General features: G+C 40.8%; 1 protein-coding gene across 2 annotated transcripts; it reads right to left on the bottom strand.

The window, feature by feature from the left end:
- Positions 1-1,711: 1,711 nt before the first annotated feature.
- Positions 1,712-16,620, bottom strand: rfwd3 (ring finger and WD repeat domain 3). Of its 2 annotated transcripts, XM_032545639.1 has the most exons (13): positions 16,426-16,620; positions 13,700-13,986; positions 13,344-13,612; positions 13,106-13,173; positions 10,347-10,544; positions 10,159-10,250; positions 8,345-8,459; positions 6,981-7,203; positions 5,587-5,737; positions 4,901-5,077; positions 4,533-4,747; positions 3,115-3,329; positions 1,712-2,926 (listed from the first exon to the last, which is right to left on the bottom strand). In XM_032545639.1, exons 2-13 carry the CDS (start codon positions 13,984-13,986, stop codon positions 2,783-2,785), a joined length of 2,154 nt encoding a protein of 717 aa, XP_032401530.1. In that variant the 5' UTR covers positions 16,426-16,620; the 3' UTR covers positions 1,712-2,782. The 2 variants fall into 2 exon arrangements, with proteins under 2 accessions (XP_032401530.1, XP_032401523.1); XM_032545632.1 differs by having other exon boundaries at positions 13,700-16,620.
- Positions 16,621-17,670: the final 1,050 nt, after the last annotated feature.

The following is a 17,670-nucleotide window of genomic DNA, read 5'->3' as shown; positions in this document are numbered from 1 at the left end:
TAAATACATGTTTGACCTTTTATAAACGCTCAGAAATCCCCCTCAGCAGATTGACTCGACTGATTCTAAAAATGCTGAATTTAATCAAACGCTTGTATTTGTCCGATCCTCCAAACTCTTAACTCAGAACAAGATGGGGGCGGAGGGAGCGCTTGAGATGAATAGATGGTAGGTTTCCTAAACTACAAATTTGAATGACTGTTTTCTGCTACTATTATTGCATTACAGCTTTACTAAGAGACTTTAATAAATTTGTCTTCTTCCAGATCAAATAAAATCCCCCAAAAGTCAGTCTGCATGGATGTTTATCAGATGTATGTAAATGTAATGTTTTTGGCAAATCCATTGAGAACTGTTAATTTATATATATTTTTTTGTCTATTACTCATATCAGGTTTTCAGACTTTTGCTATAAACAGATACAGAAAAAAACTTGATGCAATCATTCGTGTATAAGGCGCCCAACCACATGCTTAGATATGAACATAATTTTATAGTATTCATTTTGTTTGCTCTTATATATTTCAATTTTCCCAAGACATTAAATTCTGGAGTTTCATTATTCTACAGCCATGACGATCAAAATTATAAGAAATATTTCACTTCATGTACAATGAATCAAGTTCCACATTCTGATATGATTGAGGAAAAAATATAGAAATTTTCCTGATTTAATTTTTAGCTAAAAAAAAAAAGAGCTAAATATATCATTTAGCTCATATTGTGTCTCGATTTAATATATGAAATGTCTGAGGTGAAGTGGGAACATGACACACACCAAATTTAGTTGATCAATGTGCCAGCAGTGGCAATTTCCTCCAACATGGCTTTATCTATAATAAGATATACAACGGCTTGTTTTATCTCCTGCAAACACATGTAGAAAAACCTGATTTCCAGTTAAATAATTAAAAAACTCAAGCCATTACACTGAAATGGTATAAAAGAAGAGAAAATGTCTGTAAAGTTGGGGTTTATCAAACATTTCCTAGGATCAACAGCCAGTAGTTAAGCTGTGGACCTGATGGACTACTGACCGAGTCGTCCAGTAGCGGCTTATGAACCATGGTGTGATAACGTATCTAAATGACGGTTAATGCCAGTTAAACTCAATGAGGAATATGACACTCTAATCTACTTTAAGCAATAAAAGAGCTCCAAGTGTAATAAGCCGCAAGATCACTGAACCACTTCAGACTCATTAAGATCAGCAGATATTTAGTTGTGTCTGACATACCTAAAATATTAGAAAACATAGCGTGCAGCTGCTAGGCGTCGCATTTAATGCATACCCACTTTATGCACCTCTGGTTAAATCTTTCTGTGTGATTAATTCCATAATTTATTTTTGTATAAATCCGACATTTGTCCTTGAAATTACATTTCTTGTGTCAGTAGAATAATACCAAGATATGAATAGATATATATTCAATTTGAGGACGATTCGTTTCCCAATGCAGATAGTCCCAACCAAGCAACAGTCTACAGATAACAGATGGCTTCTAGGACTGCATGCTTAGAGGGAGAGGGGACTTACCATATTTAATGTCTTATGATAACCAAACTTATGACGTACTCACTGGGTAAGTCCTGAATTTTAAATGTTTATTAAGAAAAAAATTGTCTAGACAGCAATGATGTCAAAGACCCTGTAACAGACTTCACAAAACACAAACTCAGACAATTCTGAACACCAGAATAACAAAAAGAATTGAAATTAAAAAATGCAGTTTTTATTAACTCCTAAGTTGTACACAAACAGCTGGTAAGAAATATACATATAACTTTCCTTAAAAATAGAAGTTTGATTTATAAGAGTGGAATTCCTTTGGCACTTGAAGTTTCTGTGTGATGAATGTGTGTAAAACAGCAGACCTTTGCAACGACTCTCAGGTTAACCAGGTAGGAATGAGTTGATAACGATCAAGACGGTGATCACAGTTTCTGGGAAAAGTGGATTTTTATCTCCATGTTGACATTCGACTGATTTTCTTCCTCTTCCGGTTTGAATGTTGAAGTGGCACTATGAGCCAACACCTCCAGCCCCAGGTCTTTATGTCTTGGTTCTGTTGAAATGTTGGAGTGAACGTCAAGATCTCTGGCTTTAGACAGGTTCTGAACATCAACTGACAAAGTTTAATATCAGGTTAAAAAACCTGAACAGGTATTGTTAAAATTGACCAAATCTGGTGCCCATTTTCAATTTAAGTGATATGAATTCATAATTTATGAGTATAATTAAGCAACTGCAGATGAAATAATATTTCTAATCCAACAGTGGGTGTCATAATCAGAGCAGCCATTATACTTCTGATAGACCAGCTGAAGGAGAGACGTTGAAGAAGTTGATGTCAACTGTGATGGACATGTTTCTGATTTTGATGCTAGTTGCTTAGCAGTAACGTAGCTAATGGGTTTGTCAGTAATCGGCATAATTTCTAGAACCGCAGGACAAAATGTTTTCTCAAAGCTTTCACTTTCATCAGAACCAGAACAGAAGAACGTGATCCACAAGTGTATCTGTAGCTGAGGAGCTACAACAGAACTCTGGAGGAGACTCAGTGGAGGTAGTGTGCACCGCTTTCACACATGTAAACACAATCTTATCACACAAACATAAATCTGAAATTTTAGCTGAAAAAAAAAAAAAAAGGAACAGGGAAGGTGTTCTGACTCGACTCAGCCAATAATCTGATAAAAGAAATATTTAGCAGCATATAATGTCCAACATTTTAACTTTCCTTGTGATCTGACTGCGAATGGAACAAAGCTGTCCCCCCTCTTACTCCCATTTGTAAAGTTTCACCATCTTCTCTGTGAGAGAGGCCAGAAAGTTCTCTCCATTCACAGAAAAGGGGCTGATGTCCAACACTGGTAGGTCAGCTGGAAGCTTCTGAAGCAGAGAGCCACTTCCCGCATCCCACACCTGGGGATTGGCAGAGCAAACAGAGTGCATTAGGAAGATGAGATGGATCAAAGTTCAGTTGCTTTGCAGTGCAACTCATTTATAATCAAGTTGAGCTCATTTATCCAAAAATGCTGAACTGAAATATGTATATTTCTTAAAATAGCCTGATAAAGAAAAAACAAAAATTAAGTGTACACAGGACCTACCATGGTGGAGTTGGAGGCCTCGTCCCCAGCACATACCAACATCCCACTGCCCTCTGGATGCCTGAAGATGGTGTTCTTGGTCAGCAGTTTGCAGGATGACCCAGCGCTGAATGTCTGCACAGGGGAGCAGGAGCAGCTGGGCAGCTGACTGGAGTCCAGCTGAGGCGCGCGAGTCAGCGCCATCAGGACGCATCGTACAGTCTGATGGGAGCGTCCTGCAGCGTGGACAACATTTACTGACATAAACAGCCCCAAGGTTCAGAAACATAACTCTCAGGCTCAAAGCACCACAACCAGGTTTGGAGCAGGAGCAGGGTTGCATGCAGCTCTGAAGTGAGCTGACTGTAGTTGAAGTGAATTCAACAAAGAACTGAAACTGTTTTACTTTCAGGGTATTAATGCATCCTGTCAACATGAAATGACCCTCTTTAACTCCGTCTCTCTTCTAGTCGTAGAGAATGACTGAGCTTTTATTGTATGAGCTCTCCTTGAAAGTCTGCCTCAGAACTTATCAGCTCAGCTGTGTTTCTCTCCTACATGAAGCATCCAAAGGACCTGCAACTGCAGCCAAAAACGTTTTACTTTTCTTCTAAGCTGCAGGATGTATCTTTTAAGAAAAAAAAAAAAGGTTTTTTAAACCCATTTGTTATAACAGTCACTAACTCGTGAAAGTATGATGTGAGAGATAATTTGTGGAACAACTGAGCTCCTAAACCTTCTCCCTGTTCTACTACTGGCGTCTGAAGAAAAGTACCTCTTCCTGTGACAAACAACCAATCAGAGCCAGGAGAAGGGTCTTAGCGCTGCCAATCACACTGTGTACATGCAGCTCAATGTGCTAATGGCAGGGAAACATCTTACTGTTCAACAAAAACTGTTCATCTGCAGTCATCAGCGGCCATGCCTGAGCATTCACAACAGACTTGGTTATGAGGAAGAAACTGTAGTGTAAGAGAGGCAGGGAGAGGAGGAGTAGCGAGTATATAAGCATGATTGACAGCACTAAGACCGGTCTCCTGGCTCTGATTGGATGTGTCTAGTTAGCACTGGAAGAAAGAAGAGGAACTCAATTTATTCACAGTTTATCTGTCTCACACCATACAGTCACAACATGAGAGTTTTAACAAATATATAAAAAATACATACTGTATGTATACATACTGCAATATTAAGATAGAAAGTACTCCTGGATCAGTGCCTCCGTTTTCTTTTTATGCTCATCAGTCATGGCAGTCGGCCACCAACACTGAGCCAGGTTCTGGTTCTGCTGCAGATTTCTTACTGTTAAACGAGAACCATTCCTTGCCGATTTCACTGCATGGATGCTCAGCATGCTGGATTGCTGCAGCATTAACAACACAATCCAAGCTGTCCACTGTTGCTACTGCTAATTATGACAGTGTGAACGCAGGTCTTACCAGGCCGGTATGTGACCAGACAGTGTCTGCTCTCAGTCTCCACCTGGATGTCTGTGCAGCCGCCACTCTCTAAAGGCAGAATATGGGGTCTGTAGGTGGTCTCATTCTCCTGCTCCCAGAAACAAGCACCCTCAAGTGAGCCAGCAATCAGCCCGCCGCAGGGGAAAGAGCTGGACGCCACGCGCGGGACGTAGCACAACGACGCCACTGGGCACCTGCAAACACCACAGATCCTCGATGTTAGACCGAATACGAGACAGCAAGTTGTGTCCTAATGTGCAGATGCCAATTTCTACTGAACCATCAGAAATATCGCTCACTGCAGAAAGAGTTGTAATGCTTGTCAAGTGTTTTTAGTGAGTTTTTACCTGGAGCGAAGAGGTTGCAGCTCATGAATGTGCGTGCTGGTGTCCCTGGTGTCGTAAACGAGCACGGAGCCGTTGCTCAGACCAGCGTAGATGTAGTTGCTGTTGTCCAAAGACCAGCAGCAGCTCCACACAGGCTTATCCGTCTTATAAGTCTGAACCACCGTGTTGGTAAGCAAGCTACAAAACAAGTGTTTATGAACAAACACAAGAGAAGGCATATATCTGAAGCTTTTGGTTCATATAGGAAGCCTGCTTCAGCTAGAGCCCCAGGATTGTCCACTACTTGGATGATATCAAAGTGCACAATGTACTGCTGCACAAGTTGCATGCAACTGTGATTTTGGACTGTCAGTTTTAAATCTGTGTCATGTTTTCTCATCCGGAAAGCAGATGGTGAATTTGACGTCATCCGTTTAACTCATCACAGACCAAAACAAAACACCCTGATGTAACCATGGTAACACCAGGAGATTTCAGACTCCGCTCTTCCTCTTGGATACTTTTTCACGGTAGATTAACAACACATTCTGAAATCATCCAATTTAGCTTCAGTGCTTTGCATAGCATCTTTAATCAAAATCCCTTTTAGGCCACAGTCAATCATTTGCTAATCCCGATAAATCTGTTAGAGAGGTTACCACTGCTTAATTGCATAGCACCGTAGAGACCGCCCTGCTTGTTCTTACCTGGTCAGTTTAACAGTGTTGTCCAGTGCAGCAGATAGCAGCAGGCTGTTGTTCTCTCTGCTGAACGACAGACCTCTTATCTGTTTGCTGTGGATGGGAACGTACTGACTGGCTTTCATGTTCACCAAGCTCACCTTCTTCACCCCACAACCTGAACAGATACACCAGAAAAATACCTTCACTTCCACGTCACTCCTCAGCCCTGGTCTAATGCTTTGAATGTCGACTCCATGGGCAAACTTAAAACAAGACATACGGCCCCGACAATTAACACAACACCCATCCAAGAGTAGAGCAAACCTCTGATAGGCAAACATGGTTATAAGGTGAAGGAAGATGAAGATTCTTCGTATTTGTTTCATCTTCAGTATCCCTTTGGTTATGTGATGGGGTTTTTTTTCTTTGGTGGCTATTGAAATTACATTTTCTTTGTGAAATAACATGGCAGAATATTAAAGTTTAATCATGTTTTTTTTTGTGTGTGTGTGTTTTTGCGTCTTCCACCTACACAACCTGTGGAACATGCAGTAAACATAACGTGCAGCACGTTTTAACCCCAGAGCTCCAGACATAGTACCACAACATATATGATGGAATTACTAGGTTGTCCTGTTGCTCAAAATCAGCATTGCTGGAGGATATTTGTAATCTGGTTTATTATATTATTTTAATCTTCCAAATAATTGACCAGTCACGTTTTCTGTCTTTTTATCTATGCGTCACAGTTCTGCTGTGCACATTTTGCACTTGCAAAAGCAGCTGAGAATTTACTAATGGTAGATATGTGAACAATTTTCATCATGTATGTCAGACTGTTTATATGAATATTTGTAACATGCCTGAAAAGTTACTGCTTTACTAAGAAACTGTGTCCATTTGTGGCCACAGAACATAATTATTGTTTTGGACTCAGTTTGACACATTCGTCTTTGATTTAACCATTAAGCATACGATGTAATAATGACTAACACCTTCATACAGATGAACATGTTATAGCTACACCGTCGATCACTGTAGTATTCAGCTCTTCATGGTGTCGACCACAGGCATTTATTCATCTTTTACATTTCCCACTGACAACGTTTCACCACTTCTTCAGATTATTTTCCAACAAATCTCTCTGACCACAGCGCATTCATAAAGATAAACTGAGGTTCACTTCAGTGAAGGACAAATTGGTTGGTCATTTGGAATGATTGACAGGTGGCATCATAATAAATGTCCGAGAGCTGAATTATTGGCTTCAGACAGGAACTGCAGCAGATAAAAAATATCTAATTAATCTGTTTAGGATGACAAAGATCCTGGAGAAGTAAAACGCTAAAAGAAGTAGTAAACAAGTTCTGTAAAATTAACTCCTGGCAACACAAGATGGAAATAAGAATGCAGGTTACCAGGCACTAGTGTAGAGTGAGGGGAGGGCTGTGAGGCCAGCAGGCAGGACAGAGGTTCACAGTAGGACAGAACTCTGCAGCCGCCTGTCTGAGACACCAGAACCGCCTTAGAGAAGCTGTACTGAGCTGCCCTGGAGCCGTCCGCCCTCTGAGACAGGCTGAACATGGAGGAAGAGGGTGGAGCTGAACTTCTTCCAGTTTGGGCCATCAAAGTCTTCAGCTCCTACAAAAACATGCAGACAGAGGCAAAGAGTTGGTTAGGTTTTTACCAGACACGCAGTTTAAAAACTGGGCTGCTGCTTCTTTACAGAATGTTTGACAAACTGGTTTCTAAGCTAAACCTTAAATTGGGTTTCTCTTTTAGAAACAAGAGTTTCTAACACCACATTAAAAGGTTCCTTGTTGTTATCTACTCACACATCATCTATTTTTACTCGTCATATTAATTATTTCACATTTATTGATTACTCTGTTTTTCATTTGTTATTTGCTCATACATTGTTTTGTCTTATGTTTACAGAGTCTAGCTGAGCAGGATGAGGTTTGACTGCTGGAAAGTTTACTTTGCTCAACATTTGAAGCATTCACATAATTTAGCTCATAAGTTCATTTCCTGTGTATGAGGTGAGAATTGTCGTCTACTAGTTTGTTTGGTTTTTTTTTTTTTTTTTTGCAAAGCTGCAAAACCACATAGATGCATCCTTACACAGACAGGTGTGTGTAAAGCGGAATCAATCTCCTGTCAGAGGATGCTCTGACCTATGAACTTTTAACTTTTTTTTTCTGTAATACAGACTGCAACCAGCCATGACAAATTACTATAACTGAAGAATTTTGAATGAATACAAGTTGTAACATTTCATTCCCCTTTGGGATTAATAAAGTATTTTTGAATTTCTCTCCCTGCTGCAAGAAAAACTCCTTGAAACAAACATTTCTGACCCATTATTGATTCCGTATTGACTGAATCAATATACTAACCTTTCGAACACCTTTTTTCCTATGACCATTCTCCCTCTGATGGATTATGGAGTCAGAAATGAACTGGGCCAAAAGCCAGTTAAGACTCTGTTCTTGTCACCGGGAACAATAAAACAATCATCTCTTATAACTTTGAGGCAATTCAAGTCTAAGTTGAAGAACAGAGAAACCAGCTCACTGGGCTCCTATAACGGCCCCGATGTGTAATAAAACAATAATACCAGGTGATGTCTCTTGTTTATGCGTTTGTGGCTTAGGTCTTGTACATTTTATGTTGCTTCCTTGCTCTTTTTTTCTGATTGATTAAAGGATACATTTTGAGGTGTTGTCAATTATCTGCACAATAATTGAGTGAAGTGATTTTCAGCTAATAGCAGTACTACCTGCAGCTCTTGCTGTGCCTGTCCAAATTTGCTGGAGACAACCTGAAGCTTGAGTTTGTATTCTGCCGACTCCAGTTCAGCTTTTCTCCTCAGAGACTGCTCCTGCTCCAAAGACCTGAATACAAACACACCGAGCTTCACAGAACCATAGCACAACATGGAGGGGGACAAATCTAAAACTGAAACGGGCAAAAGACACAATGATGGCTGCTAAATAAAAACTACACTTCAAAGCTGGATGAGCTTTTCTGCAGTCTCCTTGTTTTTTGTGGAAGTACCAACGCGGCGTGGTGGGTTGGACGCCTGCCCACCTGACGGTCTGTGCATGCAGGCGACGGTCTGACGTAAAAGCGTAAACAAGACTCAGATCATTTCATGTAGGAAGAATGAAAACGTATTAAAGAAAGAAGGTGAAATATGTAATTACAGGATTGCTCAGTCTCTCCAGTTTTTTTTTTGCAATTCCTGAAATTTATGCAAAATCATATCCGAGCCTTTTCTTGCACTAATGCATATTTGGGAGTATATTGCAAATCCTATGCAAAAATTATCCAAAACATTCAGTTTACATGACTTCTAACTTCTAAACTGCCTCAGCTTTCCTCAATGTGAAGTGACTGACATGGCAAGAAACAAAAATGGGGATTACAAATATTTTGTGTCCAATTTGTTATTTTTTCCCACTTTAGTTCTTGATTTTCTCATCTTCTGTCTTCTATACATAGATTTTGGAAGTAGTTTAATAAAGGAAAAAGTCTGGAAAATTCCTTGCAAATATTTCTAAAGGAAGACCAAAGCAATCGAGAAATCCTGGAAACTGACTGATACGCCAAGTTTATGCACTGTTGCGGCGTGCTGTGGTGGCGCAGGGGGTTAGCACGCCCCACGTCAGGAGGCCTTAGTCCTCGACGCGGACGTCGCGGGTTCGACTCCCGGTCCCAGTGACCTTTGCTGCATGTCCTCCCCCCTCTCCTCGCCCTCTTTCCTGTCTGTCTACTGTCGCAAAAAATACGAGTCACTAGCGCCGCAGAAACTCTTCGGAGAAAAAAAACAAAAGTTTATCCACTGTTACTGCTTTAAAGAAAAAATAATAGTATTTGGAGCAACCCGAAATAATAAATTATAACTGAGGGATATCAAGTCTCCATTTGTGACTTCAGAACGACCAGAAGGAGATCAGAGACGACTCGTCTTCCTGGCCGTAGGACTGAAATACTTTTTGAAAGAGGCAACTATGACCTTCATTTGTTTCTAGTGTGACACGTTCTTTCTGTTACCATGGAAGCAAATTGGTTCGTATCTACTAGGGCTGCATCAAACGATTATTTTAGCAATCAGTTATTCTATCAATTGTTCTGACGATTAATTGATTATCGAATAAAACAAAGCGTCACATTTTAAAGCTTTTTCATAATATTTTTATATAATATTAGAACTACATTAAAAGATGAAACACACAAATTAATAAATACATTTATGTAAGAAAATAAATATTGTTGTATTGCCTGAAATGCAATAACAGCACTAAATCACTAAAGGATCAGATTCCTTTAGTGATTCTGATCCGACGGAAGTTAAAACTTCCACTTGAGGAATTTTAGCTAAAATATATTACAGACAAAAATGTGTTTATCTTAAATGCAGAATGTATTCAGATATTTTGAACAGTTTTGGCTCAATTCCTGCTCTGAAAGTTGTTTTTTCCAGCAAATAGCCTTTTGTGAGGCTGTATTGCCCGTTTAACAATCAATCGATACTAAAGTAGTTGATTATTTCAATTCATCACGATTAATCGTTTTAGCGCTAACATCTACCTCTTCAGGCTCTCCTGCTCAGAGTTGTCCAGGGCTCTCAGCTTTGGAGCGTACAGCAGCACAATGTCTGAATTCTTTGCTTTCTTGTTGCACTGAAAACAAACACAAAAAAAACATATTAAATACAGGAGGGAAAACCCCCCCCATAAAGAATACATTTTCATCATAGTGGGACTGTTTATGCTCACCTGCGGACATTTAGCAGTAGCGCCCTGAGCCTTGAGCCAGCGCTTGATGCACGTGTTGCCGAAGAGGTGTCCACAGCGCAGAGCGGAGAGCCGGTGTTCGCCTGCTGTGGTCCACACCTCAAAGCAGATGGAGCAGGTTTCGCCTTCGCTGTCGCCACTGCGGCTTGGCTGGGATGAAGACGGGGCCGCAGGGGTCGGCTGGAGGACAGATGGTCACAGTTAGAGGAGGTCCAATGCTGCAGGCGGGTCAAAACTGTTGTGTGGTTACGGAGAGTAGACTTTCTGTGAAACATCTGATGCTGTAGTTGTATTCCGTAGTGGTGGCGTTTGTTCAGCAGACACTTTTTAAAAAAAGAAACTCTGGTGTCTCTTAAAGTCCATTAGAGTTCACAACTGTTCTTACTGCTAGTACTAAAGCATCATTAAAATAGATACATTACTATCAGTTTCAAACAAAATGCATATAAGACAGATTATGATACATGTTATCATTATGGGTCACAACTGACTAACATTTGTTATTATTGTGGACATTTTACAGACAGGTAAAATATCCTAATTTATCACCATATAGCATCAGTAATAGAATGATTAAAGCCTACTCTGATTGCACACCAACATAACTCTTCTACAAGAAATTCTGTGCTTTTTTTTTTATGTGAAAAAGAAAATTCCTCTCATATGGAGGATTAGGTTTCTACTGACTCCTCCACTGCTAAGAATCCTTGTTAGGTCAGTAATGACTTTAGAGTCGCATCATTACAGATAAATGCCTTGTCATGTCTTTTGTTTCCTCTCTTGCTTTCTGCCCTGCTTGCTCTGTTTTTGTCCTGTCTTTTTCTGTACTTTTGGAGCCTTTGTTTTTTTTTTGCACATCCTCCAAATCTACAAATTATAGATCTAGTCAACCGGTCTCTCAATGCAATTGATAAAAAGTTTCTCGAGGAGAAGAAGAGGGCACAGGAGAGCCCTTTTGTCCTGCGGGGACACACCCCGCGGGATACACCCTGGATTTATTCATAACAGGATTTCTGCTTTTTGGAGCTTGCGGATACCTGACTCATCGACAAATTTGTGACGGACTTGGCCGAACTAGCGAACACTCAGACTGTTGGTGTGGACAGAGATGCAAGTTGGATGTGAGTCTTGCTGAGACTCGCAGCCCAGCTGAGGACTCAAAACTCACCAGCGGGATGGAATCAATCTTGTTGCTAGTTTTGGGTCAGTGGAACGACCAACTAATATGGATGATTGGGAACTGAGATGCATCGGAGAAACTTTAGGGAAAATTGAAATTTATAATCTACCCGACCTAAAACATTCTGTATCTGAATTGGCTTTCCCCATGTTGCCTTGAAAGGGCTGCATATTTCCAATCTCCTTGAAGATATGTAATCATAACGCTCTTTCCCTCCTCCTGTTATCCGTGGAGCTGAGTGCTCAAAAGGACATTCCTTGATAACAACATCTTATCGGACTTCTGCTGGGAGGATAAGCAACGTGGTGTCATGGCCCTGTGATGTCACCGCCTTCACTCGTGTCTTTGTTTTGCCCTTTGTTTTATCTGAATGTTGCTATTTGGCCTAAAGTGTCCTTTCCCCTTTTTTATTTTATTTTGTTAGAAACTGTGGAGTACTCACTTTTAACCTAGAAAAGGAATTCGAACAAACTTGGAATCCAGAGACTCTAGTTTATTAGTCAATCTTTAGCTTATATTTTAGAAACTGTAGAGTAGCTACTCACTATTTAGATGCAGAGAGACTCCTATTATTACAGCCCAGAAAAGGAATTGGAACAAACTTAGAATCCAGAAAAAAATTCTTCCAGAACAGGAACATTTAGTTTTTATTATTACTTTGAAACTGCGGAGTATTCATTACTTTTACAAATTTAGAGCACTTAGAAAGTCCAGAGAATACTTATACTTATCTAGCATCTCAGAAGTCCAGAGGATACTTACACTTATTTAGCAACCCAGAACAGGGATTAGAACTTGGAACCCAGAAAAACTACCTTAGCAACTACTTTTTAGACTCCTATTCTTCCAACCCAGAAAAGGAATTAGACCAGAGGAAGGATACTTATACTTATCTACCAACCCTGAATAGGAGTATCTAGTTTATTTACTTTGGATCAACATTATTAGCTTTTCCTTCTTTTGCTCTTTCGTTTGGTTTGTTATTTTGTTTGTATATCCTTTAATTTCCTGTAAAGCACTTTGTATTGCCTTGAAAATGTGCTATGTAAATAAAATTACCTTTACCTTAAGGATATAATATTTTCTCAATTCATACTTTACAATTTCACATTTCTTATTATACCTATAAAAATATTTCACCTGTTTGTTATCTTTTCTATTACGATCAGAAATTTTCTGCATTAGAGAACATTCAATATCTAACGCACTGCAGGGATATGAGGGGGGCTAGTGCCCATCTCTATTGGTCAACACAGAAACAAATAGGACAAAGTCATAAAAACACACGGAGAGAATTTGGAGACCAATTAACTAACAAGTCATATTTTTGGACAGTGGGAGGAAGTCAGAGTACAAGGAGAAAACCCACACATGCACAGGGAGAAAATGGGAAAATAAATAGTTTCATTTTATGAGGATTAAATAAAACTTGACTCCTGTATGGGAATGACGACCAATACCTAGATTTCTTAATCTTCAAAATTTTTAAACAAAAAGAAAGAAAGAAAAAACACTAGATCAAAATATTGGACATTAACAGGAAAGCTAAACCACCAAGTACCTGGAGGTCCAGGATTTGAGCGTCGCCCCCAGCCTCGTTTGCTGCTGCTGAAACAGCTTCAGTACGACCTGCAAACAAAGTCAGCAAATATTTTACAAAGTCTTAGACGTAGAGGAAGTCTCCCAACATCATAAAAAGTTATTTAAAACACTGATTAGCAGAAATAATACCACATCATTTAACAAAAACAACCAACATGCTACCAAACACCATCAAGGTGAATTTCTGTCAGTCTTACTGGGCGCTGCTGCTGCTGCTGCTGCTTCTGGTTGAGACTGCTCGGTAGCAGCATTAGGAATAGGAGCGGCAGAAGGTAAATGTAGTGAGGCCTCCGCCCCAGCAGCTGTGCTTTCTTCCGCTTCCTCCTCAAACTCGGACTCACTTTCCTCAGTGGTGCTGCCAGACCCTGGCTGAGTTACACTGGCAGCTGGTGCTCGGAGCAGGAAGTCTGGAAATCCTCTGGAAGGTGCTGCCGTCTGGCTGGGGTAATAGACCCTGAGACCCTGTCTGGAGCACAAACACAAGGTCAACCCTGCAATGATGCTTTGGACAAAGCACAACAGCTGGGAGAAGAACGGTGGGAAAGGTTCCCACCTGAGTGACCTCCGCATCGGTTCCCCCTGGGTTACTGCAGGCACAGCTGGGACTCCATCTATGGCCCTCTGACTGAAGGCCCAGGTGGCAGGAAGCCTGAAAGGAGCCTGAACCGCCTCCGGGGCTCCAGCATCATCATAATCATCATCTATCTCAGTGCCGCTTCCAGAGTCTGTCGTGATTACAGTGGTATAGACCCTCTCAGGCTCACGAACAATTACAATCGTAGGACCAGCAACTGCAGAGCCGAGTCTATCTCTAGGCGAGTCTATCTCCATGGCCTCCATCTGCTCAGAGTAGAAAAACAGAAATGATGACAGGTCATTTATCGCAGGGGTGCCCAAAGTCGGTCCCCGTGGGCTGACATCCTGCATGTTTTAGTTCTCCCCCTTGTGGTACCAACAACCTTCACAGCATGTCGGTGTTCTCCTGAGGCCTCTAATGAGCCATCATTTGATCCAGGTGCGTTAAACCAGCGAGAGACCTAAAACACGCGGGACGCCGGCTCTCCAGGACCGACTTTGGACACCCCTGATTCATCTGCATCTAAACTATGTAACAAACTCACTTATAAAAAGTTGAGCACATACTTAATGGTTGGATTTAGACCATACGTTTTCATTACCCAAGTAAATAAATGTTGAGTGCAAGGTTTCCAAATCAAAAGAGGTTGAATAGAAAACTTAAGCTGCATGCATAACTTATATATTGAAAAAGAAAAACAGATCCTCTCCAGTTCCGTCAGGTTGGATGGTGAACGTTGGTGGAGCCCTTTTCAGGTCTCTCCAGAGATGCTCGGTTGGGTTTAGGTCAGGGCTCTGGCTGGGCCAGTCAGGAATGGTCTCAGAGTTGTTCTGAAGCCATGCCTTTGTTATTCTAGCTGTGTACATCGGGTCGTTGTCTTGTTGTGAACCTTCAGCCCAATCTGAGGACCTGAGCTCTCAGGCCTAGCATCTCTCTGTACTAGGCCGCATTCATCTTTCCTTCAGTTGCAACCAGTCGTCCTGTCCCTGCAGCTGGAAGGCATCCCATAGCATGATGCTGCCACCACCATGTTTCACTGTTGGGATTGTATTGGGCAGGTGATGAGCAGTGCCTGGTTTTCTCCACACGCAGCGCTTAGAATTAACACCAAAAAGTTAATCACACCAGAGAATCTTATTTCTCAGTCTAGGAGTCTTTCCTGTGTTTTTTGGAGAACTCTATGAAGGCTTTCAGATGTTGGAACTGAGGAGAGGCTTCCATCCGGCCACTCTGCCGACTACTGGAGGGATGCGGTGATGGTTGACTTTGTGGAGTTTCCTCCCATCTCCCTACTGCAGTGAACTTTGGGCTCTTCTCCCTTGATTGCTCAGTTTGGCTGGAGGGCCAGGTCTAGAAGAGTTCTGCTCATCCCAAACTTCATCCATCTAAGGATTATGGAGGCCACTGTGCTCTTAGGAACCTTGAATGCTGCAAAAATTCTTTAGCAACCATGGCCAGAGCTGTTCCTTGTCCCAATTGTGCCTCTGAGCTCCTTGGGCAGTTCCTTCCACCTCATGATTCTCATTTGCTCTGACAGGAACTGTGAGGTCTTATATAGACAGGTGTGTGAGAGGTGTGTGCCTTTTCTAACCAAGTCCAATCAGTTTAATTAAAACACAGCTGAACTCCAGTGAAGGAGTACAACCATCTCAAGGAGGATCAGAAGAAATGTACAGCATGTGAGTTAAATGTGAGTGTCACAGCAAAGGGTCTGAATACCTACGAGTTGTGACCATGTGATATTTTATTTTTTTTTCTCTTTTAATAAATTTGCAAAAATTTCCACATTTTTGTTTAAGATGATTCCCATCTTTTTTTGGGAATCACTGACAATGAACAGCAAACAATGATTGCCATTGTGTGTATATTTAACCTCGATTAATTAAATACTTTTTTTTATGTACATGTATATTTTCATTGACCTACACTGAAACCTTCAGCTCAAACCTAGTCGTATTTTCGTTCTCAGCCTGTCAACATTGTAGATCCACGGTCTGTGTCAAAATGAAGCATTTCTGGTGACCGGCTCTGATTGCATTTTAAAGGAAACAAAAGATCGTTTTTTGTTGTTTTTCCCCCCCAGACGTTTAACAAGTTTTCTGTCCCGTCAGGTTAGCGCCACGATGTTTGCTGACCACCCAGCTAAAACAAAGGCTGCAGAAACTGAACCATCCGGAAACACAAGAAAAGCGTCTTTTACGTGATGCATTGTAAAATATGTATATTGTAACCAAAACTGCACTAAGGCCAACACTCTTCGTAAAAACTCCACGCTGCTGTCGCTGTGCTGGCGGCTAAGCTCTGAACTAAACACCGCGGTCATACCGAGGCCTGCAAACTGCAAAGAGAGCAGTTGGCTATACTGAAACATTGCGTTGCATTTTAAACAGGCACGTCTACTTCATATTGTGCAACAGTTAAATACTTTCTGTATGTTTTTTACCTGATATCCCCAGACACTTTTGATGAAACTACCTACGATTTGTTATGATAAAAGTCCTTCATCGAGAATTGCCTTAAATGTTGCGCACTCGATAATATTAAACACAGGCAGAATCTACGACAGCTCGCGGTACTGTAGTATTATAATGAAACTGTTAAAACATTGCTGCTCTTTGTTTGTTCAGCTAATTAGCTAGCATGGACTGTTGTTGCGTAGCTCTAAGCAGAAGCAAAACGGTTGGAGACACACAAACACTCACAGTTAACAGTACTTGGTCCACCTCCGGATAATCCCACTATGTAACCACATGGTTAGCAAAGGCTGAATTTAGAGGATTCCATTTTTGTGGGTTTGTAAGTTATTTGCGGTTCATACAACAGTAAACACTCGGGTCAGGAGTCGAATCTCCCGGCTCACGCGCGTTCAGCACCGCCCCTGGAGCGGTAAGAGAGAATTCCTCTTCTTCTTCTTCGGGTTATTTGCCGGTTGCCAAAAAGCGCTAGGTGCACATTACCGCCATCTACTGGTATGGATGGTGAACTGAAACGACTCTAAAAAAAAATCTCATACTGCGTATGTTACTGTGTAACAAGAGTCAGCGTGAGAATCGATCAAATGTTGAACTTCCATGTAATAATTCAATAAGATTTAATTTTATGTTCATTTAAGAAATACGGAATTATTTCATTTTTATATTCAGACAATATAGCAACATTTGTTGTATAGTTTCATCTTCACAATATATTTAAAGATGGAATCCTTTTTGAAAATCTGACACAAAACAATACACCAAAGCACACCTCACTTTCAAAGTATATTTCAATCATTCCGTTCATACAGTTTAGGCTCAATGAAAATGAGAAATTACCTGTTAGAGAAGATAATATTTTTGATTGCTTTGAGTTTGATGATATTTTACTTAATCTGACTATGTGATTGGGGGTTTTTTTAACGCATACGGATGCTTTGCATTGATCATTTATAAGCTTTAGCATTGGAACCCTTATCAGCAACTACAGGTGTACTATATTTTGTTAGTGAAAAGTGTGTAAGATAATGGATGGAGGGAAAGCATCATGAGGGCCAAGAAACATACAGCATATAACTCAGAGACAAAAGTAGTGGATCATTTTAAAGGTAAAACAAAACAATTTCCCATGTTGGAGCAACTCTTGGAATGTGGTTGTGCAATGTAAAAAACTTTCAACTTTAGGGGAAGCTGAAAGATACATATAAGTAGCCTCACCTAGGCCTGTTTACTGTCTGCCACGTATTCTTAAGAAGTGCATGTACAAATGAGGAACATTTACTGATAATTATCCCACCAAAGAGCAGGACATAGGTGTCTTCCAGGTCGAGCACAGACAAAGGGAGCTGAGGAGACAAGTCGTGGCGAGGACAGCCATGTTTTAGACCACTAAAGAACAGCAGGGGGTGTCTCTCAGACTCACCAAGAACAGTACAAACAACTGATGCTGAGACAAGTCGTAGGACGACGAGCAAA

This window comes from Xiphophorus hellerii, chromosome 2 (genome assembly GCF_003331165.1).
Source record: "Xiphophorus hellerii strain 12219 chromosome 2, Xiphophorus_hellerii-4.1, whole genome shotgun sequence".
Lineage (NCBI taxonomy): Eukaryota > Metazoa > Chordata > Actinopteri > Cyprinodontiformes > Poeciliidae > Xiphophorus > Xiphophorus hellerii.
Note: the sequence above shows the minus strand (reverse complement) of the source record. Positions and strands in the feature narration are given on the sequence as shown.

Bases quoted from the DNA above. Each gene is read 5' to 3' on its own strand.
- rfwd3 (XM_032545632.1), bottom strand. From the start codon at position 14,073: ATGCAGGATGTCAGCCCACGGGGACCGACTTTGGGCACCCCTGCGATA. The intron at 10,545-13,105 runs GTACTTGGTGGT...TCTGTCCTCCAG, and splicing joins CTCAAATCCTGGACCTCCAG to CCGACCCCTGCGGCCCCGTC. The intron at 5,078-5,586 runs GTAAGAACAAGC...CTTGTTTTGTAG, and splicing joins AACACTGTTAAACTGACCAG to CTTGCTTACCAACACGGTGG.